General features: G+C 42.2%; 1 protein-coding gene across 1 annotated transcript in view; it reads right to left on the bottom strand.

The window, feature by feature from the left end:
* The window catches only part of CORIN (corin, serine peptidase), a 167,986-nt gene extending 140,456 nt beyond the window's left edge, over nucleotides 1–27,530 (bottom strand). The window contains exons 1-2 of the mRNA XM_075709425.1: nucleotides 27,456–27,530; nucleotides 8,311–8,455 (exon numbers count right to left, since the gene is read on the bottom strand). Coding sequence (XP_075565540.1) covers nucleotides 8,311–8,455; nucleotides 27,456–27,530 — 220 coding nt within the window. The remainder of the gene's footprint in view (nucleotides 1–8,310; nucleotides 8,456–27,455) is intronic.

Below are 27,530 nucleotides of genomic sequence, written 5' to 3'. Positions count from 1 at the left end.
ACTTTGGGTTAGAAAGCTTTATGGATAAGAAGAAAAGAGAACTAGAATAGCTGAGAAGGGGCAATCTTAGCATTTTATTTTTCACTGCGTAACCTTTAACTGTAGCAACTGGAACCAGCAAGAAAAACTTGTAAGATTCCTGAAATATAATGGGGTTCAATGAAACAATTACTATTTGAGATCTACCATATCCTCCCTTATCCAGCCTGGGTTGTTTTGGCTCCAGTGTTACTAACTGTGAATAAATCTGTCTAACTTCTACTGGAAGAACCCAGGGGAACTTCATATATATACATGTTAAGATTTCTGTTTTTCCACCAGCAAATGTTCATAATTCATTGGGATTTGGAGGAATTTACGCGTGTGTTGTACAGAAGCAACTAAAAATCTCCCTCCTGCAAATTATTTCAGCAGCAATTCTTTTTGCTTGAGTCCTCTGGTCAGGCCAAACGGGAAGAATGAATGTGCTCTGGTTTCAAAGATAGGGACCAGTACTAATATGATTTGCTAAAATGTAAGGAATTGTGACTGATCATGCTCAGAAATTGTGCTCACTCATATGTAGCTTTACTGGGATGCTTTGATTCTAAATAAAGCTTTGAATCTCTATGATTCAGAAGCCTATTTTGTTTCAAGTTTCAAACTTCAGTATGTTTTTCTGTAGTTTTCAAAATGTTAAAATGAGCTTTTTTCCCCCTCCTTTGGAAAAGTGTGTATTTTTTTTTTTCCATAACTCAAGAATAGCTGAGGGGCTTTTTTTCATATTCTCTCTCCTCCTCCCTAGGCTCGTCTCTTCTCCACTCAACACAAAAATAGAAAAAGCCTGGGAAATGTTGGTCCCAAAGAGCTATGAATAGTGATTTAAAATTAAAGTAAAAATGATTAGCTATTTATATCTCACTCAGCAGAATAGCAGGCAATACATTACAAGACAGGTAAACTCTTGAAAGAAGTTTTAAAAAAACCTTCTGGTTTTATACAGTGGACCAATAAATACTGTTAAGGAAAATATTGAAGTTACCCACTGGATTCTATCCTCTCCCCACTCAGCCTTATTTCATTCTTTTTCTGGAACTACAAATAATAGCTAAGTCTATCACTACCCATACAGTCATTTACTTCTTTCACTGAGATGCCCAAATGCTTGTTTACTTCTTCAACCCATCTTTCCAACAATAGCAATTTTTGTTCTATTTTCACAGTTTCCTAGTGATAACACCTCCCCTTCTGTTCTTGACAGGTGTACCACACAATGAACCTCTTCCACACAAAAGGCCTTCTCAATTGTATCATCTCAGCTGACAATAAGTAGTATTAAAATTCTTTTTAACAGTTCTTTTTCCCACAAAATAACGTGAGGCTGGGCTCTGGTGCATACGCGCTTGAGACAGGTAGGCGTAGACCTCTGTTTGGCATTCTGCACTGGCTAGCTCTAGATGACAACTCTGTTTCCACTTAGTATGTAAGGGGTTTGGATCATCTTCCTGAGTCACCTTGTTCTCCCCCCACGTCTTCCTCCTATCCTTTCATCTTCCCAACGCACAGTAGGGAATTCAAGTACTTAATTCCAGGCTATAGTGTCCACTCTCTGAGTTAGGCTCCCCTTTGCTTTGATTCTCATTCTTTTCTCCCGAAAAAGATCTTCAATCTTAAATTAAGTTTACTGGAGATTTTTTTTTTATAGCATCAAAAGCCCTGAAGGAACGACTTAAAATTTAAGATACCTAAGAAAACAGTGTGGTGCTTTAAAACAATCAATTATTTTTTAATCTCTTCAGTAATGAGAACAGAATTACTCTCTATCAATGTCTGCTAACAGCCATACAATACATACAGAACATGCATTTTATTCATGTACACACGCATGCTATATCTAACTATTATTCAGATGTGATTTCATACAGAACCGTAGACAGTAAATCATAGAGCTGTAGACAGTAAATCATAAGCCAGATAGTTAATTAGTTGAGAAATAGCTGTAACCGTTTTGGATTTGTGTCTCCAGCTACAGCTGGACATGTCCAGATGACAGAAATATACAGCATGCTGGCCTTCATTGTGTTTGATACAAAAACAAGGAACTGGCACCAGGCTCATTCACTTCAAAGCCATGCTTTGCCAACAGTTTTACTGATCATTTCCCAGCTGCTGTTCACTATTGGGGAATTAATGTTTTATTTAAAGATCTGGAAAGGACAGTTATGAGATCTAAGAAATAGTCACACTGTTCAAGCTATTAAATTGAGATTTTGGCAGTGTATACTGTGGGTGATTTCCAGCAGTTCACAGCAGGAAATCTCAAAAAGACCAAGTTTGTTTAAAAAGCTAATGAAACTGAGCAAAGCAGCCTACCAAAGTATGTGTAATGGATGAGGCAGTTACACAGGGAATAAAATGCTGGTTCACTGCTATAACTAGCCAGCACATACCCACTGAGATTTCTTCTGCAGGGTCTGTCCCTATGACTCCCCACTCTGAAGGAATGGGCACATCACTGATAATATGGAGGTCCCACAGCATACCAAACCATTGCACATCAGTTGAGCTGCAGTAACAGACTTTATTCTGCTCCTCCTGCCAAGTAAAGACATTACCTTAAACCGCTTACAAGCTGCCCAAGAGGCCAAAAAGGAGGTCAGTTGTAATTTTTTTTTTTTTTCAACTTAACAGGTGACTGTTAATGAATCAGTTCCCAGACAAAATGGAACTCAAAGTAGACTTTGTGGAAGGCATCTTTTGAAGAAGCTGCAGAACAAAGCCGGGCTCCTAAGGTCCTGTGCAGAAAGGAAAGATTTTACCTTTCATCAACTTCTGGCTTTAAGGCAACGAAGTCTCAGCAAAAATATCAGGATCGTACTAAAGGGCTGGAGGGGAAGACAGGAGCTACCTTTCATATTAACAGCTGTTGCTGCCTGAAAGTTCTCACAGTCATAATACTGCGGTCTAATAAAAAAATCTTATCTGGTGTCTTTCTTTTTTCCTTTCTGTTGAGCATGATGTGTCATGTAACTAGAAATTTTTATTTATAAAGCTTTTCTTAACCTAAGAAATGAAATGTAACATACACATAATGGCTCTATTGCAATTCAGAAACCAATCCTGAACTCTGTGCCAGTGTTAAATGCTCACTTTACACTGGCTAATGAATAAAGTTCCATGGGCTCTTTGGGAATCAGTTATGCCACACTAGAATTCATCCTTCAGTCACTGTGACCTTCTGTCCATCTGTGCTGGGTGGACTGCCAGACTTTCATTATTATTCTCTAGATCACAAGAAAAATTCCCCACTGACCTCAGTAATGTCTCACAACAGACATTCTGACCTGGAGCTGTATTCACAGCATCTTATTTTTTTTCCAACATTCCAGGTGTATCAGTAAAGAAGGCTTGCTAGACTGAATTAGTTCTTACAGATGGGTGAAATACAGGCTGCTCTGGGATACACTCCTTTGGACATTCCCCATAATATAGCTGTGTTGGCAAGATCAAATTAAAGAACCGGCAGCTAATTCAGCTGATGATTACCATCTTGATCAGAAAAACTCCCAGGACCAAATGGTTTATTTATATGATAGTGTTAAACTCCTAAATTTAGACACCTGTCTTACCGCAAATATTGCCATTGATTGACAACATAATTATTTATATTTCATGTCGCTTTCACAAAGCATAACTTTTAGATCTCCATGCTGCTAGTCACTTTAGATTTTGAGGAAGTGTCATATGCCTCAAGGCTCAACATCACTTGGAGAAATACCAGCATCTCCAAATGATTCAGGGATCAAGATGCTTTTACTCTAGAGTATAACTAAAACTCCCTGCAACTTTAACTTCCTCTGTGTGGCAGAAAGTTCCTTATGGGCCAGTACAGTTGGGTTCCCAAATTGATGCAGGAGTCTTGACATATGCATATTACCTTATGAATGTGGAAGACCCAACAGCCACAAATCTAAGCCTAGAAGTTTTACTACAACGTACTTTTCCTGATGTTTATTCTGTGAAGGAGACACAGCTCCTTCTGTGTTCTCAGGAGGGGAAGGGAAAGGAGAATAGAGGTCTCACAGATGATACAATAGTAATGATCGTTGTTCAACCAGTGACATGCAAGAACATTGACAGCATCTCTCAGGTGGACAGAATCTTGCTACAGATTTCCCAAACAACAGAATGATTTGAGAATTGCCCAGGCTGGTTCATATTTATATATATACAAGGATAATAAAAATGAATCTATTAGAGTGAGCTTTGTTTTTAAGGAAAGATGAAAACGCTAAATACAACCCATTACACATAATACTTGTAATAATTCTCACTGAGAACCAAAATTAATCTCAAAAATACATGTCAGATACAAAATATAAATACTGCATGCTGATAATGTAAGGCCGGTGAGAGAACCAAAACCTCAGTTATTTGCATATCCATAGTCAACAGTGCATCTTAGAGACTTTAATTGTAATCCTCATTCCCACCAGTGTTGACAGACTAACAGATTTTTAAAAATATTATTTTGCAAAAATGCATGAATGCCTACCACTGGGCATAGATAAGAGGGTATCCTGCTTGCCTGAAAGGCAGGCTTATTTGATGTGGTTCTGCAGTGTGATCATATGCCCAAAAATTACATCTGGACTGTAGAAGTCTGACATACATGAAACCATTCTTTATGTGTGTCACAAGACTTGTTCTGAATTCTACAGAAAACAATAGACAAAGCATTAGTTGTGGATGGCTGTTAACAGGAGGTGGTAGAAGACCACATGAGTTGAGGATACTGATGTGAAGAAATGGGAGGAATGGGACATCTACCATGAATGCATTTATCACTATAAAATAAATATAATTGATTTCCCTTTATGGAACTGTAAGTATAAAGCATTTTGTTTTCCCAGATAAATAACTGCAATGGTAAGCAATTAGGGTACAATCAAAAAAATTTTTAATTTGGTATAATGCTTACCAGCCATGAAGGACTTTTTAAAAACAATGTTTCAAGTGGTTTAGAACACTTCCTCTGTGCAAGGAAAACAATGAAAATGCCAAAAGTTTTTCATTCTTACAAACATGCTAATTTTCACCTTTGTAATGTTTGCATACTATTCATTACTTAGGGATTTTTTTTCAGTGTAAGCAAAATGGGACATAGACTACAGATTCTAAAACAAGTTGAAGGTGATCTTCCATCTCTCCATTTTAAAGAAAGATTTAGCTATTCAAACCGTCGATTCAGTTATTGTTTGTTTTTCTGTAAAGTAATGAAAATTTACTATACTATACTAACTACAATCCCCAGAAAAAAATTATGGACCAGTCTTACTAGAAGGCTCTTGATGTCTGTAGGGGTCAGATGAAATTGTAAGATGCCAGTAATTTTAGCCATGTATAATCTAGTCTTTTTCCCCCCCTTCAAATTTATATTGCTGAGTTAGGTCTTCATGGTCAAGATTAGGTCTTCAACAGTCCAAAGTGAGCACCATTCCTAAGCCCTCCTGTCCTGTCATGTAACACAGGATATCAACAAATCATTATGGTCATGGTCTAAAGGCTGGACTTCCTTCATAGCAACTGGTAGTGCCTCTATTTCAATGAGTGAAACAACATTCATTCATTACAAGGTTTTCTTCTATAGGTTGACAAGCATGCTATACTCCTGGTGAGAGACAGAAGAGTATGCAGAGCCAGAGTGTAAGTACTTAAGAGAAATCAAAGCTAAACAACTCAGCTTGATTTTTCCTTCCATGGACTGTAAAAGTCTCTTGTATCTTTAGTCAAAATAATGCACATCTGTACTGATAATTTGCTTTGTCCTTTCTTTGTACACAGTTCTAACAAAATAACTTTCTCAAGGGCTTTGCATATTGAATACTCTGATGGTAAATAATTTTTGAAAGGTTGACGAATGACATTCTGAAAACAGGCCCCCATGACACACCTCGAGTAGGATATTCTCTATTACTACAATATAACTGTACTTCTCTACCTGTCTCCTTCCACCCATACCAACTTTTCAGTTTCTTCAACATCAGAGCTTGCCATGATGTGCAGGCAATAAAACAGATGCAAGGAAAGTGAATAGAAAAGTTCTAAGGTGCATGCACACTTTTTCATGTATATATGCCTCATTTAATTAAAAAAATTTACAGAAGGAAATAATTAGCTACAAATTTACCACAGGAAACAAAATACTTTCTTGCAAAATATAAGGGGCCTAATTTTCTGATTAGTTTGTTCCCAAAGTCAAATCAAAAATAGTTTATAAGGTTCTAAGCAATATACTGAGGCTCTTTATTTATGTTTTAAACACCAGTGAAAGATACTAGAATGACAGCTACAGATTTTAAGTCCTCCATTTCATGAAAAAAATAACAACAGAATTTCCTGTATATCGAATAATTTGTGTTCGCCAGTCAGGACTACCAACTCATTTTTTACGTTGTAAGTCATCACACCAATATTAGACTGTAACAGAATTCAGTTATTATTGATCTGAAATGAATATGAACGACTATTCTGGATATAGTGTATTCTCAATACTAGAACAGACTATATTATATTACACACACTTTAAAGATGCCCACAGAATTTGTTCATTTAATTCCAGTCATCAGATATATTTGTTTCTAGGCTGTCAATGCACATAAAATGAAAGCTGCTAACTGAGAGAGAAGAATACTAAATTATAATCATGCTAATTCAAAAGATGCTGAAGGGAGCTTTGCCAGTTTTAGACCTGGGTAATAACACCAAGCCTTATTCTTCACCCTACAGTAATAACATTGATTTAAGAGGAGAGTGTCCTGATTTTTGCTACGTGAGTAGGATCGGAACAGGTCCCATTTCCCCAGAGGATTCCATACATTTTAATGAGTGTTATGTCGATACATGCCTCAAAGGAGGAGATTGAGTAGAGCTGACATAAATACACCTGCTTTTTTATCTGCTTTCTCACCAAAGAATGAAAATCTAGGGCAGAGGATATGAAGGATACAAATGGAATGCTAAACATAAGGAAACTAAATTGAATGGCATCATATTTCCTAATTGCCAGACTTACTTGATCTTAATCCACTTCAGACTGTTCTTAGTTTAAAGATACATCCTAAGACTTACTTGTCAATCATAACATTCACTAGCTTTGGGGTTTTTTTTTACTTCCCTAACTTACGCTAAATGAAAAGAACAGGCCTACAACATCTTGTTGCAAATCTTTTACAGGCTAAATTGAGAAAACAGATTTGTCTTGATTTTGACAGTGCTGAAGGTGCTATTGAGATGTGTTTAGTTTCTTCCAGTGCTTGCTGTTTGATTGTATGATGTGTATTGAAGTTGGGGGTTTAAAATAGGAAAATAGATTTATATCTATATACCTCACACATTACCCCACTTGTTAGAGATGTGCTTCTGAAGTACTTAAGGAAGCTCAACTAGAAAATATTCTCATTAACAAAAAAAGAAGTAAAAATGCCAGAAACCCTCAGCACTGAAAGCAGATGATTTTTTAACTTTTTTTTTCCTGAAAAAGTAATGCTTTATCCTAGCATTACTATCTTTCTCATAGAATCATAGAATGCTTTGGGTTGGAAGGGACCTTGAGAGATCATCTAGCCCAACCCCCCTGCAGTGAGCAGGGATTGAACCTGTGAACTTGGCGTAGTTGTAGCAATTTAATAAGATATGTCAGCTTCTCTAAAGGTAACAAAGGGAAGGCTTTTTAAAAAAATTTTGGTAATAAATTATTACCTTTTAATTCTGTAACAGACACAGAGTTAGTTAACAGACTAAGCCATTATGAAATCTAATATACCTGGAACAAGTTTCCACAAAATATACTTGGGGTCCAGCATTGATTTCCTTACTTAAACAGTAATATTTTGTAGCCTGTTCAGAGATTTGTGGCTATTTATAAATTAACTTTCACCTGAAAATAAAAATCAGACTTGCACATCAATGTGTGACATAAAGGGATAAATATTCCATTCCACTGACAGTGATCTAAAGTTCTAACATAAATATATTTTTGTACTTGTAAAATGACTGCTGAAAACCATCTACATGCTATGTGCTCAAGGTAGTGTTCCCCTCAAAAATCTACTTTGAGAAATTCAGAACAGATTTTCTATTTGGTACCTTAAATACATTTTAAATATATAAATCTAAATAGTATATTTATCTCTCTGCAACAAACATTTTTCAGTCACAAGGTACATTAGTTTGTTAGGTAGATGTGCTAAGACATTAGCACTTGAGAATGCAGTCTCAGTTTTAGTCTCCTTATTTAAAAATGTTTCAATTTACTCCATTAGCACTCACCTACAAAGGTAAGCAGGATCACCAACAAAAGGATAAGGGCACAGATGCACGGAATCAGTATTAGGAGCAAAAGTCGAAGGAACTTGGCAGAAGCCAGTTTCTGAGAGCAACCATCCCCCATATTATCCTCATCTGTTCCTAAGACCTGAAAAACAAAAGAGCACAGTTTTATCATTCTGGTGTCAACGTGTAACTCCTATGTTTTCAACAGCAGTCCTCACCATTACACAGAACAGCCATATGATTTAAACATATGCTATAAATGGCTTTTAGATTCTTAATGAAACGTTGTATGTAAACTTTCTTTTTGGTGGACAGCCTAGTGTAATCCATATAATTTAGTTTAGCGCATCCAATATCCACAGACTTACAGCTTCATTGAAATTTCAAAACATTTCTGATGAACTAGAAGTTGGATAGGCATTTAATTTGAAAAAGTGTAAAATACAAAATGAATTTAAGCAATAAGGCTAAATACAGCTTATTTTATAATTAAAAATAATCCATTACTAATTATTCAAGAGCTCCACATTCTTAAGTTTCTTTTGTTAAGGACTCAAGCAACTATTATAATCTTTGTTTTAAGTAACAATAGGTGATAAGGACTGTTCCACTTATTATGCACAATAATGCTGTCTCATTTTTTAAGCACTTCACAAAATCTTAACTTATCACAGTATTCTGTAGAGTTTGCAATTAACATTTTCTGTTCTATAAATGGAATATGAAAGAATAGAGGAAAAGTGATTTTCTGAATTCAATTGAGCTGCACAAAGTACAAAATTCAAACCTTTGCAAAAGCCTAAATGTGTATTTAATATATATATTTTTAAACATAACTCCATTAAGACCATGATCTCATATACTGGGAAAATACCATTCTTTTTAAACAGAAACAAAAACAAAATTCAAAATGAATATTTAATAGCAAGATTGAAACTGTTGTTATGAAGTTAATACATCTTTATTCAAAATTGACTAAAAATAATTACAGTTTTCCCTATGAAAAGGTGAAATTGGATGATAGGATTATGATCCAGACAATGTGTTCCCAAGGGATGACTAATAGTTTATCCTCTTTCTCAGGAAGATCAATCACATTGAAGTTGGTCATGACAGGACACAAGAGTGTAAATGCATCCATTACCCCGACAGCCTTTCCCCAAAGAACCTCAAGGGACTGAGGTCTACAATATATGTATTATTAGTCTTGTAAATGCCAGTCTCTGTGGGCTATCCCTTTGGCTGGCTCTGCTGTAAGTGCCTTTCTGTGAAGAACAGGTTACCAGACTGACTGGCACAAATGGTAGTTGAACTATTTCTTAAGGAATTACTGCACAGAGACTAGATTTATAGCCCCCAACCTCACTAACCATTTTACTGCCTTGACGGAGAAGACTGTAGGTGTAAGTGGGATTTACAGCCTAATTTTCCATCATTCTGCAATATCTCTTGTTCCAGCATGGCCCAAAGACTATTTGTAAGGAAACTTTCCTTGCTGATAATATTAGAATTATCATCTATTTCCAATCCCCCTGGTTACTAGACACTGCAGACACTGTACAGACAGCAGAAATTAAGAAAACTGCATTTGTGCAGTTGTATGTACCTTTTCTGATACTACTAAGCATCACATCAGACCTCCCTGAGATCCATCCAGTACAGTGTCCCACATGACTTTTTTTGCTATTTCCACTGTTCAAAGTAAAGACCAGGTAACACTGAAAATGCATACAGTACCAGTATGGTGTGAGGTGCTAGCAGTATCTCAGTTGATAACCTTCCTATTCCAGTGATTCAGTCTCAACACCATCCTACTACTGGTCTTATCTGGCAAGCAGGATGTAAATTAATGGTCAACTTAAAGATGGTGGAGTTATCTGAACATCTGAAACAGCCAGCTCAGGGTTAGAATAATAAGAGTGGTAGCACTGTCTACTGAAAAGGTACAGCCTGGGTAAGCTGACAAGGTCTGTAATCTGATCATCACCATTTCCCACAACAAGAGAAATATAAAGAATGTTGGAGAGAGTCAATTGGTTGTCAGAAGTGTTTTTCTTAATCAAGAGCTTATTCAGAAGTTCCAAATGCTGCAATCCAAGATTTCGGGATATCTCAGCTAAATTACTGTCTTTAACTGCAAGTAACACCTCAAATAGCCAGGCACAAATAAAAATAAGGACTTAGGTCACTTTTAGGAGCCTAAATCCACGTGACATTTAGACGATCCCTGCTTGACTACATAACTTCCTGCAGTCCACACTTGCCTACATTTTCATATTAAAGTCTTTAAAGTCTGCCTGAAGTTTTGCTTCTAGTCATGCTGGAATATAGCAGCTTAACAGCTACTCATGGTAGGCTTCCCTGAATTCCATAACCTTGGTTTGAACAGCCTGTATTAGGCCCCCTTGGGAGGTCTGAGTGCAGGTAACAGAGGAATAACACAGCTCTGTTAAGAATACAGATCCCCCAAAACACAGCTGCCATAACTACTTCTGAAAGCAGAGCCAAAAAAAAAAAAAAAGAGAAAAATGAAAAAAATTGCCCTTTCTAAAAGTGTAGTGGTTACAGTGCTCCCACAGGAAATGGAGCTGACGAGTTCAATTCCCTCTTCAGCCCGAAGCAGTTAAAAATTGGATCTACAACTCATTAGAGTATCACAACCACCTCAACATAGACTCCTCCTGAATTAGAGCACACTATCCCTCGACGTCACGGTATTCTGTAAAAAAGAACACAGTTCTGCTGGGCCATACGATAGGGAGCAGGACCATCACTATACAGCCCAGTGATGAGGGCACTCGGGAGCTGACTCTTAGTTTCTTCAAGACAAACAAACATAAGATCCAGCTCTTTATCCTCAAGGAATGACTCCCAATCAAGATGCATTTCTTGCAAATCCCAGGCAAAAGTGCCCAACTCTACCCAGTGTAATACAAGGTAAACGCTGACCCATGGCAAAGAGTTTGTCTTAGGAGTAAAAAACTTAGGTTATGAATAAACAACAAAATTGTATTCTCAAAGAATTGAGAAAGCACACAGAAATAGTATTCTTCATCAATTTTTTTGACTCTTCTTGTGAGGAGGAGGTGATACTGAGTATTTTGGAGGTACATGAGATCTTAATCATCCCAAGCACAAGTGTATAACTGAGAGCAGAGTTCACCACCACTGTTGTACAGATGCATCAGACTTAACCTAGGAGAGACATTAAATGTGTGCCAACAAAAACAATGAGCTTCTTATGTTCCTTTGTCTCTGTGAGAAATTTTTTCTAAAGTCTATTGGCATTGTGGATATTAGCTACTTTAGGCAAATGTTCATACTAAAGGAGAACCTTGAACATTTTCTTTCTTGTCAACTCCTGAAAGCAACAATAAACTTCAGTCTTTGCATTGACAACTTACTACCAAAGATTTTAGAAGGGACTGTTGTATCTAAATTTGCTTTCAAGAAAAGAATGTTGGACTGTGAAAGACATGCTTCTCTAAACACCACAAATTGCTAGTTTTGTATAATAGCAAACTAAATATTTATAGGCAACTAAACAGCGTGTTGTATTTTTCCCTTCTACAAAAAACGCTAAACCTATTTAAAATTATCATTGGTGACTCAGCAAGCATAAACTTAATTTTGCCAGTTTTCCAATTTTGCCAGTTTTCCATCACTTGAACATCTACATGAGTTTTTTCCATCAATTTCTGTGGTGAATATGAAATAAAACTAGAGATAGTGCTAATGGTTCCAATATTATCAATGATAATTTAATTAGGTGTTCTATAGATAAACATAAATTCATTATACCTACTCTTTATATATTCCCTGATACTGTTTCTTTTCCTCTTGCTACCAAATCTGGCAATACGCAAAGCATATATGCACCAGTTTTTAGTGCTCTAGTATGCCAGTGGTATCTGCATAAACTTCAGACATGCTCTGTCCTCTCTATTCTAATAAATAACGGAATAGAGGCATAAATAATGGAATCTTCAGAGAAAAATGGGACTGCAGAAGGAAATACGGGTGCTACATGCTTATTCACTTGGCTCACTTGAAGCTTCCAGGTTAGTGGCCAAGATAAGAAACCAGTCTCCCTCAACTCTCTCTGTAGTCTACAGTTTCTCTGAATCATTCTCTAAGCCTGTAAGACTGAGGTACCTTGTAGATACACATTTATCTCCCTTTCCAAGGGAAGGGCAAGAAGACTGTCGTGGTTTAACCCCAGCCAGCAACCAAGCACCACACAGCCGCTTGCTCACTCCCCCTGCCCCGGTGGGATGGGGAAGAGTATCGGAGGAGTAAGAGTGAGAAACACTCCTGGGCTGAGATAAGAACAGTTTAATAATTGAAATAAAGTAAAATAGTAATGATAATAATAACAATACAAGAATTATTATAATAATAATAATATACAAAGCAAGTGATGCACAATGCAATTGCCCACCACCCGCCGACCGATACCCAGACAGTTCCCGAGCAGCGATCGCTGCTCCCTGGCCAACCCCCCCCAGTTTCTATACTGAGCATGACGTCATATGGTATGGAATAGCCTTTTGGTCAGTTTGGATCAACTATTCTGGCTGTGCCCCCTCCCAGTTTCTTGTGTACCTGGCAGAGCATGGGAAGCTGCAAAGTCCTTGACTAGCATGAATAACTCTGAGCTAATTTCAGCGCAGATTTTTAAAAAATCTAGGCCTATCTAGGCCTGCAGGATCAGACTGCTCACAGTTGAATTTCTGAAACCACCAAGGCAGAAAGAAGTAAGATGGAAAAAAAATACTGTCCCATCTGACTACAATTTTCATTGGATCAAAATTCACAGCTTATCTTCTGCAAGATGTGGGGACAATTTCATCTCATGGGTGTCATTTCAATAACATGCCTGTCATATTAAGGCACAGAAGTGACAGATTACATTAAGATTTATAGCTCAAACGCCTACGGTAGCATGCAATTTTCCTTTTAGACACAAAAAGTATCTAAGTTACTAGTCTGTAAAACAGCCTGAATCATGGTATAAGCACTTGACTAAAATATCTCCTGCTGTTGTCACCACAAACCTAACAGATGTTCTCTCAATAAAGAAATATCATTAGGGCTAACATCCTACTGCCAGTATCTTCTATGCATGACGGGTCTCTACAAAGAAATGTAGGGGACAACTGTTGGATCAGAAGCATCAAAGTATCTTCAGCAAGCCATACACCAAAGTACTATGTAGTGTTTATGCTGGAAAGAAGTGGAAAGAAGACAAGTACTACCATGAAATGCAAAAAGACTGTCATTAGGGGGAAGTAAACAGGTGGCCTTGTAGAAGTCCTCATAATGCCATTGAGGAATCTGCTACCCAGCCAAGCAATAGTTCATGCATAAAAATATGTTAGATTATCAAAACTATCTGCAGTTCTTTCCATATCCTTGATATTGTTCCTCTTCTAATGTTGAAACAATGCTCTGTTGTCAGCTCCTGTGATTTTATCAACTCTCATGATGCTGGTTGTAAAGCTCTAGATACTGAATTCACATGACCATACCAGCCACTACAGCTTTCCTTTCCTTGTAAGGGATGATGGTTCCCAGTTCTCATGGCTACAGAGCGAAAACTGAACATGTGAAGTGCCAACATTTAAACACACAACAGCATTTATAAAGACATTTAAAGATACTCATTCTTACTCATTCTTTTGACCAACTCACAATATTCAAATGCTTGGGAGTGAGTAACAGAAGCTGCACATTTTTACATTTTTTATCAGTTCTGTCCTGTTCACATGAAAATTTTGGAGTCAGGAATGCACTTCTGTTTGACTACTTTATAATCCAAAAAAATATAACACCATGCTTTAGTAGTCACTGTAAAAAGTAGAAAGTGTAAAATAAATCCTCCAAAGGTACAGGGAAAGTCACATGCTAAAAACAGGAAGAGGCAAAAAGTCGCTGGAAACAAGGGTTGCATAATCTTTCATTTTCAGTGTTACAGGAATCAGAGAGCCAAACTGAAACGGACCAACTGAAGAATGAATGTTAAGGCAGCATAAGATATTGGCTACTAAGCATCTTCTGTTTGCAAATACAAGTAATACTCAAATTCCAGTGTACACGAATTTAAGAACAAAAGTGCCATAGTTATTCTGAAATAGTGCAATTTGGGGGGGGGGGGGGGGTAGAATTTCTCATACAGCAAGACAGAAAAACAACCCAAAACTTTTTCATACAGCAAGGCAGCAAACATGAGAAGCATGTTATTATCACATGAATTGTTATTTGCACAATGAAATGCACTACTTTTCCTGATAGTTCAAGTTCACTGTAATCCTGTAAATTCTCCCAGGAAATTCCATATCCTCAGACAAATTACAAATTGCTGACATAATTCATTCAGAGTTCATTTTGATGACCAGACCTCCTTTCCCATCCATGAAATAAAAAACTCTGATTTACCCCATCTTAAAAACTGAAATATAAACATTGAGTCATCATACCAATCTGAAATACACAGCATCCCACTAAGGGAGAGGGCATATAAATCTAGGCACATCTTTCCAAAAGAAAGATTTGGTTGGTGCTGGATGCCATGTCCGGCCAGATTCTTTTGGCTGAAGCAGAAACCTGAAATACATTTAGCCTTCCTGACTTACATTTTCGCTTAAAGTAAGTAGAGTGTAACTGTGTCAGTGATGTTTCTTCTGTTTACAGAAGACACAATGTGTAAAGTAAGGTGATTTTTTTGCCTTTCAGACTACCACGAAGACCCATTGGCCACTTCTTCTGTTCAGGTGCCCTTTCAAGCTGTTATTAATCCAGCATGAGACACAGTGTAGTAAAAATCCAAACCGGGCATCACCAGAAGTCACCAATTCAGACTAATGAATGTTGATGTGGTATTCTTTCCTTCATTTCTGTTGCACAAATTTGGGGTTCTTGACTCCTGACAAATAATGCCAGCAGTTTTGTGAGCCCCTGAGACAACTCTGGAACTGAGAAACTGTGGAAAAGCTCAGAAGAGACAAGGTGACATTCAGGTATGTCTCACCCAGCTCTGTGACAATGCAGTTGAATGCTGCTCCAGCTCAGTTTGAGAGAGCCAGTGGCAAGTTTGCTGAGACAAAACCTAAACACAACTATGGTGTTCCAGTTATCTGTGTGTTTGAGACCCTGCGCCGCTGCCTACCAAGCTAGATCTCCTTGGGAGTATGCCTACAGGGCTGTCCAAACAGCATGGCTGCAGACCCCTCACACATAACCCACCCTCACTTTGAACCTTCTAGCTGAGGTACGACCAGCTATCAGATACAGACACACTGATTTCCAAATCTGGATCCATCCGGGAGGACAGATGAATGCTGTGCTGCCAGTGGTGTTACCAGTGTCCAAGTTACTATCTTACAGCGTATGCTCACTTTATGAAAGCTAGCTCCTGGTGCGACATCTCTTTCATAACTCATTCTTCCCTTTCTGAAGGCTTTGAGGGAGGTGGAGATAAGTTGGTCACTCAGACATAAGCACTACAGCCAGGAGATTTGGAGGTCTGAGGGGTTTATTGTCATTTCATCTAGTTCTTTTGGGAAAGGCTCCAGTGTTTTATCTTGGCAGTGTAGTGATTACAAAGGCACTTTGAAAAGCATCTATTTGATACTGAAATAAATCTAAACAAACAACGTAATAATTGGTCTCCCTGAGATTTGATTTAGAAATCAGGAAGTTATTCACATGCAAACTACTGACCTTGGTTCTCCATTACAGGTGATCTGTGCTTAACATCTCATGGAAAGGGGTGGAAGTGGAAAAGGAAGGATTTTCTTGGATTCTATGTATCTGGTGTGATACTGAAATAAATCTAAACAAACAACGTAATAATTGGTCTCCCTGAGATTTGATTTAGAAATCAGGAAGTTATTCACATGCAAACTACTGACCTTGGTTCTCCATTACAGGTGATCTGTGCTTAACATCTCATGGAAAGGGGTGGAAGTGGAAAAGGAAGGATTTTCTTGGATTCTATGTATCTGGTGTGATACCAATAACTGCTGTCCACCTCATTTAAAATGAGAATTAGACACACCATTTAGCCATCATATAGGGTCAGTAGTGACCACTCTTCAAAACTTGAATGAGAAGAGAGGGGAAAAAAAGGATATTTATCACTACTACAGAACAGCAGTGTCACGTCTTCAGTAGCAGTATGTTTGAATCTCTTCCTTTTTCAAACAAGTGCTGCTGAATAATGGTTCCACTTTGGCATAAATGTCAATTGTTTACATACTTACTTATATATTGTGCATATTTACCATTATTTATAATTTCACTGATGTAAACTTGCAACTACAACAATGGATGCTTCCCATATTTACAATTTTGCTGGGTTTGGCTGGGATAGAGTTAATTTTCTTCATAGCAGCTACAACGGGGCTAAGTTTTGGATTTGTGCTGGAAACAGTGTTGATAATTCAGGGATGTTCCAGTTACTGCTGAGCAGTGCTTACACACAGTCAAGGCCTTTTCTGCTTCTCACACCATCCCACCAGCGAGTAGGCTGGGGGTGCACAAGAAGTTGGGAGGGGACACACCTGAGACAGCTGACCCCAACTCACCAAAGGGATATTCCATCATACCATATGACATCATGCTCAGCGTATAAAGCTGGGGGAAGAAGAAGAAAGGGGGGGACGTTCGGAGTGATGGTGTTTGTCTTCCCAAGTAACTGTTACGTGTGATGGAGCCCCGCTTTCCTGGAGATGGCTGAACACCTGCCTGCCGATGAGAAGTAGTGAATGAATTCATTGTTTTGCCTTGCTTGCATGCACGGCTTTTGCTTTACTTATTAAACTGTCTTTATCTCAACCCACGAGTTTTCTCACTTTTACTCTTCCGATTCTCTCCTCCATCCCACCAGGGGGGAGTGAGTGAGTGGCTGTGGGATGCTTAGTTGCCAGCTGGGGTTAAACCACAACAACAATGGAACTTTGTTGAATTTTTAAGAACATGCAGTTTAAGAAACAGTCCCACTGATGGTGAACTTACTACAATTCTAAGCTCTCTCTTCTTTATTACTAACAGCTGGTGGCAAAGATATGTGATGTTGCCATGTCTCATAAACTGAGAAAGATTTAGTGAACGTATGGAAGATATCAAAGATTTTTCAAAAACTGAAGTGTCTATGGAAGACATTAATTTTAAGAACTAGACTATGGTTAGCATTATCTGATATTTCTCAAAACCAGAACATGAACATCCATTCAGCCTACCTCAGCAGGCAGTGGGAAATTGTTCTGGGGAAATTAATCTTTAATTAATGCAGAATTTATTCTTTGGGGGTTACTAGTTTTTTTTTAAGTTTCTAGGGCTTGCAAAAATTACTCATGAAAGTTTCAACAGTGCCATGCTGTTTTTCTGAACACGCCCAGAGACCACTCTAATGCCTTCCTGACTACCTTGATGTTCACTGCATTGAAGTTTGCTAAGCGAGTAAGCAGCAATGGCAAGCCTCTGGCTATGCATTACTGAGAATCACAATTCAACTGGCAGGGGAGTAACAAAGTACGCACTTCAAGTTCCTGCTTTGCTGGCAATTCAATAAGCAGATGCCTGCACAAGAGCCTTTAGCACCAGAAAGCAAAATTGGAAACTGTCGTGGTTTAGCCCCAGCCAGCAACTAAGCACCACGCAGCCGCTCGCTCACTCCCCCTACCCCGGTGGGATGGGGGAGAGAATCAGAGGAGTAAGAGTGAGAAACACTCCTGGGTTGAGATAAGAACAGTTTAAGAATTGAAATCAAGTAAAATAGTAATGCTAATAGTAACAGTATAATAATGATAATAATAATAATGATACACGAAGCAAGTGATGCACAATGCAATCGCTCACCACCCGCCGACCAATACCCAGACAGTTCCCGAGCAGCAATCGCTGCTCCCTGGCCAACCCCCCCCTCCCCCCCCCCAGTTTATATACTGAGCATGATGTCATATGGTATGGAATAGCCCTTTGGTCAGTTTGGATCAACTATTCTGGCTGTGCCCCCTCCCAGTTTCTTGTGCGCCTGGCAGAGCATGGGAAGCTGCAAAGTCCTTGACTAGCATAAGCAGTACTCAGCAACAACTAAAAACATCAGCATGTTATCAACATTCTTCTCCTACTAAATCCAAAACACAGCACTATGCCTGCTACTAGGAAGAAAATTAACTCTATCCCAGATGAAACCAGGACAGAAACCATAAAAAAACTAAAAAAAAATCTTAGTGGCCTAATTTATGACAATAAAAAGATTTTGAAAAAACATTTTGAGGTGGTGAAGGGATACGGTTAGAGGAAAACCTCCTCTTAAAAGTAGCTTTCAAGCCTGGAAAACTAGAAGGGAGAAAAAGAAATCCTGCTTGCCCTGTGGCTCCCATTCAGTGTATCAATCACCGCCTGAAGCCCTGAAATCCCACCAGAAGCCCTATCCCACACAAGGCAACTAGACCTCATAATTGGACATACCTTTTTTTTTTTTTCCCTATTAATGCCTGATCAGTAGGCTTAGCCTTCTGAACTTGAAAGTGACCCGTATATCATATATGTGCCATGCACATTGCTGATTATGCAATTACTTAACCTATTTAAAATCAGAAGCTTTCAATTACATGAATTGGATGCTAAACTGGAATGCAAGCTAAACAAATGGCAGGAATCTTAGAAGCATTTGTCTCTGTATGTTTCATGCATTTCTTATTAATTTTTTCTCTAAAATGCATAGATTATTCTTACACTATAAACATCTGCCTAGAAGAAATTAAAATTTTGGATTTGAGTGTGTAAAGTTAACTTTACACTACTGACTTTTTTCTGCATTGTGAATAAAAAGGTACCAACCCTTGGACCAAGGATAAGAGCAGCAGCAATATTAACCAAAGGAAAGGACATGGTTTAGAGTCAAAGCAAAGCTTCATCTGTGCAGCAAAGCTGGACATTTATTTCTCCTCTTGTCAAAAATGAAAATGGACTTACACAATGTCTCACAGGTCAGTAACCTACTACCTATAAAATTCAGAGCTAACTCATTCATTTTTCAGTGGGATACCACTCTGTTCAGAAACATGTCATCTTTGAACATTTTGCTTCAGTAGGAGAAAAAAAAGAAAGAGAAGGATATTTTTTGAAACTACCAGGACATCTTGACAGAAATAACTGAAGAGGTGACTAGAGAGTAAACCTATTCATTATTGTCAAAATTATGAAACAACAAGCTGATACAGAAAACTCAAAATTAAGGGGGTTAACAAGGCACTTACATTTGTGTATGCATTTGACTATGACTTTGATATAGTATCAAAGGTTTATGGATCACATAAGGATTTGTAGGGTAAAAACTTCCATCTAAGTCACTGGAACAATAACAGTCTGGTGAATTATTTTGTTGAAGAGGAAAAATCCTACTGTATTTATGGCTAGGACTATTCAATTTAATTGTCATCCCTAGAACGGATGCCAGCTTTCCTCCCATTCACATTTTCTTTTGAAATCTGCAAGAGTCACATAATAATCCTATCTATGATGAGGAGGAAGCAAATAGAAACTGGGTTCTTATCCCTTCCAGACCACTGTTCCATATACTCTGACTTTACAGAGAAAAGGAGACTTGTTAATAACTTCTAAACACATTCAATTGCCATCTCAGACTTCCTTTCCAGCCTTGTCTACATGCACTACAAATTATCTAAACTTACACCTTTAAAATGGCTGAGCAGGGACAAACCAAAGCTTTAAAAAAGGTATTCACTACTTAATTCTTTTGTTACATGGTTACTACAAATCAAATACCAAGGAAAAAAAAGATAGCTACTTACTCTACAGTTCCGGATATTCTTTCAGATATATCATCCATTTGGACAATATTCATACATGCACAGAACTAGCATCTTTCAAACAATAAGCTGTCTCTCAGCAATGTCTGTCCCTCGACACTGGTGATGGATAAAATGCATAGGCTGTTAAGGCAAGGTGGGGGTCAGCCGACTGTGTTTCTTCCTGAAGATGTGAAAATGCGGGAGGTTGGGGAAAGCCTGACAACTGTAGCATGCTCTGCTTCTATAATCTCCAGGTCCCACTGGTTCTGGGACAACTTTAACATAGACAAAATAATCCACCCAGCAAAAGATTTGACATCGGAAGCAGGAGCAATGGAAGAAAGCTCTGTGTCGCACCACTGGCCCATGGAAGTCCAGAGCAGACAAAACTGTGTACTACAGATATATACTGTATTATTACATGAATGCAGAGCTGCAGGTCTGAGAGACCTGGGATGGAAATCTCCTCAATGCTTCCAGTGGTTTTATTCCCAAGAGAATGCCCTGACTGCTTTCTGAGATCTAATGAGATGAACAATGCAAGAAGCAAGTAAGTGATCTCTTACTGCTTCATTCAGAGGCAGCAAGGGGAAAAATGAGAGTCTCTCTCCCTAGGAAATGCTTCCTGAGTCTGAGATGCTCTCAAGTAACTTCCAGTAATACTGGAGTGACAGTATAGGCTATTTTGAAACTAGGAGCTCTTTGAGGTGATGAGCAATGGCAATTGCTCTGGGCAATTACTATTACTGTTAAGTCACTGTTAAGTTAAATCTCTCTGGTATCAAACAGATCAGACATGGCAGATTCTAACACATTAGTTTTTAAAAGACTAGGTTCTGTATATGGCAGAACTGAGTGTTACAGGTTTGAGGAAGAGAAGAAGGGAAAGACAGACTTTGACAATCACTGACCAGCTTGTCCCAAAGGAGGAGCACTATCCACTGAGCATTGATCTTGAACTCCGTCTGAACTACAACACATGAATTGGAATAGATGCAGTCTGATGCAGTCCCAAAGAAGGAAACTCATGTCTACCTTCACTTGTTTTCCCCTAAGGGCTGGGTAAAGATGACTTAAATGTCCAATATAGAAAATGCTTCTTTTGCAAGAAAAAGCAAGCCTTGGAATTCAGGAAGAGCAGTAGCTTACACGAGCACGTGCAAAGATGCAACCTGACAGTCTTCTTTCCCACAGCTTTACAGGAGCTGTCCCCCATGGATTAGTCTGCGAGGAAAAGTTTTTAATACTGCCTCAATTTCTGTGTTCTCTCTGAAAAAAAGCAATACGTATTGATCTAGGATGTATGCAAAGGCTGGGGTCCTGCAGAATACATACTGTTGTGGGAAATGTGCTTTGCAGCGAGGGGCAGGGCTTGAATCATCAAAGCTTAAACCTTACCATTCCAAAGCAGCTCTGGCAGTATCCGATTTTCAGCCTCTTTTCACTTTCTACAGGGCAATGCGCTAAAAACTACCTTATGCTGCCAACAACACTAATAAAAATGAAGAATTATAAACTATGTATAAACACCCAAAGAAGCAGATGCTGCAGGGGTTCTACTCTAATGATGGGCATGGTGAAAAGGAACTGAAGGACAGCTGGATTAATTTCATCCCTTCATTATTTGGGGATTGGGGAAGAGGGTCAGGGGAGCAGACAACCACAGAGGTAACGCTGCCACGTTGGTCAGTTGTGAGCAAACATACTTTCCCAAGCTGATGCTATAATGAAGTGGCCACCACTTCTACATAATTCTGTCCCTGATTACATGGACACCTGTACTGGGTGTAGGTGGCAAGATGCTGGCAGTGGGGGGACTGCAGGGGTGGCCTCCATGAGAAGAGACCAGGGGCTGTCCCGTGCTGGACAAGGCCAGTTGCAGCTGGCTCTGCACCACAGGACACAGCTGAGCCCATCAGCCAAGTTGGTGGTGCCTCTGTGAAAACATATTTAAGAAAGAGCAAAAAACACCAGACAGGCAGAGAAGTGGAAAAAGAGGGAGAAACAGAAGTGCAAACACCAAGGTCAGAGAAGTAGGTGCTCCATGGCGGAGCAGATATTCCCAAAAGGACTGCAGCCTATGGAGAATCCACACCAGAGCAGAGGAAGAGTGAGAAGGAAGGAGCAACAGAGAAGAACCACAGTCCTCCCCGGTGCCACTTGTTGCCTCACCGAAGGGACTGAGTGCCACCTGCAGCAGTAACAAGATGGGAGGAAGAGGAGTCTGGAGTAAAGCAGAGCCTGGGAATGGGGGAGGAGAGGGGTTTTCCCCAAGTGTTTTAATGCTTGCTTCTTTTTTTGTTTTTGCTTCACAACACCTGAATTACCTGAAAGTAATTAAATAGTTATATTAATCAGTGATAAACTCATTTCCTCCAGTCGAGTCTGTTTGCCCACAACAGTAATTGGTAAGCGATCTCCCAGCCTTTATCTTGACTCACAATTTTTCTCACTCTTGTTCTTCCTATTTTCTCCCCACCCCACAGGACAGAGCGGAGCTGAGCAAGCGGCTGTGCGGGTGCTCAGCTGCAAGCTGAGGCCACCCCACCAGCACAGCCAGAGCAGGCCAGGCTGCTGTGGGTGCTGAGGGCCAGGGACTGCAACATGGATGCACCAGGAGGAGAAGGCACAGCAGCAATCAAACACCTTCTGGTACCTATCGCTGGCTTTAACCTTCAGATATTCAGATTTCGCAGGTGAAACAACTAGAAATAACAGCATATGCATAAATAACTAATTACAAGCATTGCTTTAAAGTATAGCAGCTTGAAACCACAGCTGGAGAATGCGTCCCTTCAGGGGAGCAGTCTTTGGCACAAGGTAGGCACGGGATGAAATCCAATTTGGACCTCAGAGGTAGCAAGATTCCCATCTCTTTTTGAAACAGCAAGCTCTTGCTTGATTGTTGTCTCATTATTATTTTTACATTTAGGAAATGAAACCATCACCCCTATTTCTTTCATGTTTGCCGGTTAGAAAGACAAGCCGAAATTAAAAACACTACTTGGAAGGGAACTATCTGTTCCGCAGCAGAACAGCAGAAATTAATTACGCTTCCATCCGACAGTTAAAGAAGGAGAAAAGAATTCACCATCAGGGTGTTAAAGTGCGCATCGATGGGCCGCGGGGGAAGCGGGCCGGCCTGCCGGAGGGGCTGCCCGCCGGCTCTATTTTTACTACGGTATGTTTTGCATTCAGACTTTCCACTGCAGGCGGCCCGGGTCAGGGGATCCGCTCTGCCGGGGGAATCTGACAGGTCAGCCCAGCGGGAGTTATTTATAGAGGGGCGGGGGACGGAGGGAAGGGATGCGATCGGCATGGCGTTCTGCCGTCGTGGGGCTGCGGGCTGGGACAGGCACCCGCGAACCAGCGCAGCGCGGCCGGGCAGGGCGGCCCTGGCGGGGAAGCCCCCAGCGCCCGGCCCCGGCCTCACCAGCCCCGCCGCGGCCTGCGGAGCGGGGACAGGCCGGGCCGGCCGGGGGACGCGGAGGCTGCGACGTGGGCCAAGGAGGCAAGCCGCCTAGGCCAGGCCCAGGCGCTCTGCCTTCCCTCTTTCCCCCCATTTTTCCTCAGGCAGCCTCTCGGGAAGCGAGGACGCGCCTCACAGACGGAGGAACTGCCCCAGTGACAGATGCCAGCGAGTGGAGGGGGGCTCTCACGCCCTGGCACCCACACTGAGAGCCAGGACGGTTCCAGACGAAACTGCGCACCCTCACGTGACAAACATTGACTGCGGAGGGTCACCAGGAATTAAAAATACAGAGGCAATGAAGGTAGTTAAGCTGGAGCCTCCCTGGCCACTGTCTCCAGAGGTTGTTCTGCCTGTGAAGACCTTTTCAAGGAGGATTTAAGCTTTCCTTGTCCTGCTGTGACAACCCGTCGCTTCGCAAGGGGATATCATGACCTTTCTCCCACGGCGCAGAATTGGACTTACCCAGCCTGCCACTTAGGAGGCCCGTTTCTTCTTGGTAGGGAAAGAAACTGGAGCAGAGTAGGAACATCAGTATTGCCAACTGCCATCAGACTGCCCCCCCTCAAGCCCTGCTGCTTAGCCGCTTCATCCTGAAGGCACTTGAAAACCAGGAGGTGTCCGGCTGCCACATTTGGAAGGGCCTCGGCTGCACGCGCGAGCCCAGAGCTGCCCTGCTGCGAGTGGCCTGACGCCCGCCCCTGCCAAGCCCTGGCTGGCATTCAGAAGCAAGGCATTCGTCTGGCCTTGTAAGCGCTTGCCGGGGATACCTGACACGCTGACAGGATTCGACTCTTCCCACACAATGTAGCGGTAGCCACCATCTTTTAAAACCCGAGCACACCAGGAGATAGAGTCCCTGTGTGTAACTGCCTCGCAGACCGTGCTGTGCAGCCTGAAAGCAGGTGACCTGGTATCCACGGCCTCCTGGTCCCGGTGGGGTCAAAGCCACAGCTCCCATCTCTTAAGGAAGTGCCTGCAGTGCTTATATTGTGCCTCCTGTATTGGAATGGCCTGAATCTGCTGGGCCTCAGTGTGGCAAAGTCTCATGGAGCCCAAACAGCCAGTAGGCCACACAGCTGGAGGCACTGTCCCCCCTCTTGTGTACAAAGGGCTTATTTAGAGGTCAGCGTTTGTTGGTTAGAGCAGTTGAGTAGTGGTGAGAGCAGGAGCCACTGGGTTTCTTTGCCGGGTGTAACCATCCCAACATTCCCTTGCCTGTTCCGCCTTCTCTTGGAAGGACCGTTCCCCTTCTGGTAAATGAGATTTCTGTCTCGGTGCTTATCATCCACCTCAGCCTCTGTATGTATTCCTCACTTGGCCATGCAAGTAATGACAAGAAATTATGTGTCTGGCAATACATGGACTTAGTATAACGGCAGGACAGTAATGTTCCTCGAGGGAGCAGAGTGCTAAGACCTAAACATGTATATCAGCTTAGCAAAAAAAAAAAAAAAAAAAGAAGCTCCTACATTCAAGTAAGTCTGCATTTTTAAATAATTACTGGCGCTGTTAACAGTCCTGGCTTTTGTTTGTATCTGCAGACATCATCTAATACATAATTAACAGCTAAACAATAATACAAATATATTAAATTGCCCTGTGTGCATTGCACATTTTATAGAACACCTCCAATTGTGACACAGTTCAAACCATCTTATACTTTTGATTCACTGCACGCTCAAGTTATCTACCACAGGCACAGAGTCGAGTGCCAGCAAAGACTTCTGCAGAGGAAGTGAATGCTTTCTTCAGTATTTTTTAGTCCCAGCTCCAAAAGACTGAGGAAAACCAATGTGTTATCCTGATGGTCCCATCAGATACTAACAGAGCACAAGCAGATTCCTCTAATCTGGGCAAACATGCTGTGCTGCCTGGCTGACCACCCCGAGAGCCTTCTCAGGGAAATGAGTGCTGGTGGCTTCCTTAAAAATGCATGCTGAGTGACAATTATATGTGAGACTGAAGGGCCGGGCTTCCCCACGGGCAGAAAAACCCAGCTGTCAGGGTACCCCACAAATGGCTGATGGAGGGGGCGGGGGGGGAAGTCATGAGCATTTCCTTTCTAAAGAAAGTTTGGACATTGTTTGGGATTCCCCTGTCCCCCAGAGGAGCCCCCTGCTTCCTACAGAACCTTGATGTCCAAGGCACCCAGGAGATGTCACCAGCTTTTACAGAGACACATAAGCAGAATGGTTCTATAATTCCTTGTATGATTCCTTCATAGTTGTTTGGATTACCTCAGTGATACACTAATTCAACGCTGTCTGTGTCACGGTACCTGAGAAGCTTGTAACAGACATCTCCAACTAAGGCATCCATTTAGAAAAACAAAACTAAAGAATTACAATTTAGTCCTGCTGACTGGTCCATCTTTTAGGAACACAGGAAGGGTGTAAGTGGCCATATGGAAAAATCCATTCCCATATTTTTACTGCTGAAAGCTAAACCTTCCCAAGAGAATCCATGAATGCATTAAAAGCTCTAGATATTTGATTTCACTTACGAGTTTCACCGTCTCGGCCAGACTGCCAATAATTTAAAATAAAGGTTAATTAATTAATCGTCTGCCATGAAGTGCATCCAAGGATTCTGCATTTTAAATCAAGCGGAGCAACGACGCTGCTAAAGCATACCGCCGGATTTACAAACTTGCACGACCCGCTGCTGCGCCGGTTTGCGGCCGCGCCCGGGTCGCTGTGCCCGCAGCTCCGCCGCCCTCTCCTCAGGTGCTTCGGCCGGGTCCCGCTTCGGCGCCCGGCGCCCCACCGGGGCAGGATTTGGGGGGGTTGGGGCGGCGGACCTGCAGGTTCGCCGGCGCGCATCGGCCGCCTCGCACATCCCACGCCTTGGGCAGCCCCTCGCAGGCAAAGCCGGCTCCTCCGCACCCCTCGCCCCCCGGGGGTGCGCTGCCAGCCTGGGAGCAGCCCCGCTATCCCCTTCGGACGCTGGCAACCACCCGGGTGTTCTGCTTCTCCCTGCGACGAGTAACCGCCCCCCTCCGTGACCCCCCACGGATGACCACCTCCCGTGGGCGGTGGCGAGCAGCGGTGCCATCCCGCCGGACGGCCGCCGGAGGCGGGGAAGGGGAGGGGGAAGGAGCCCCTCCACCTGAGCCCGGGGTGCAGCCAGCCCTCGCTGCTGCCGGGGGGGGCAGCCACCGCGCCGGGGACGAGGGCAGGGTGCACCGGCTCCCCGGGAGGCCGGCCGCCGGTGAGAGCTGCCGCCGCCGTCAACGCCGGAGGCCAAGCCCAAACTTTTGCTCTTGCAAATCCTGCGCCGGACCCGCGGCCGTCGGGCTGGGCGCAACTCCCCCCCGCTCCTTCCAGCGCCAGAGCCATTAAGGGGCACATCAGCCCCGCCGGTCGCGCCCGCCGACGTCGTGAGGGCGGCGGGGAGAGGCCGCCGCTAAGCCCGCGGCGAAGCGCTAATGCCGCCCGCGGATACCAGGGCGGCTCCCCCGCACCCCGCGCCCCGAACTCGGCCGCCCCGCCGCCTCCCGCGCCCCGCCGCCGAGCGGGGCTTTGGCCACAGGAGCGCTCCGGGACGGCTCCGCCGCGGCAGGTTGGGCGCGGGCGCTCGCTCGCCGCCGGCCGCCACCCGGGCCGCGCCTGCCGGGGAGCCGCGGCTCCGCTCTCGGCCCCGCCGCGGCAGCGCAGGCTGTGCCCGCCGCACGGGGATCGCCCCCTGCACCGGCGGCCGCGCTCCCCTCCTCCCGCCCGCCGGGGCTGCCCCCCGCCCGCGCCCCGGGGGTCGCCGAGCCGCCCAGCCCGCCGCCCTCGCAGGGCCCCGGCGCCGTGGCCCCCGGGCGGCCCCACGCGTGGAGGGGAGCGCCCTCGGGCTCGCCTTACCCGGTTGGCGGAGAGGACCTGCCGGTAGCGCTCCTCCTCCGCAGGCAGGGCAGCGAACTGTTGCATGGAGAGCAT

Source organism: Pelecanus crispus, chromosome 4, assembly GCF_030463565.1.
Source record: "Pelecanus crispus isolate bPelCri1 chromosome 4, bPelCri1.pri, whole genome shotgun sequence".
Classification (NCBI taxonomy): Eukaryota; Metazoa; Chordata; class Aves; order Pelecaniformes; family Pelecanidae; genus Pelecanus; species Pelecanus crispus.
Note: the sequence above shows the minus strand (reverse complement) of the source record. Positions and strands in the feature narration are given on the sequence as shown.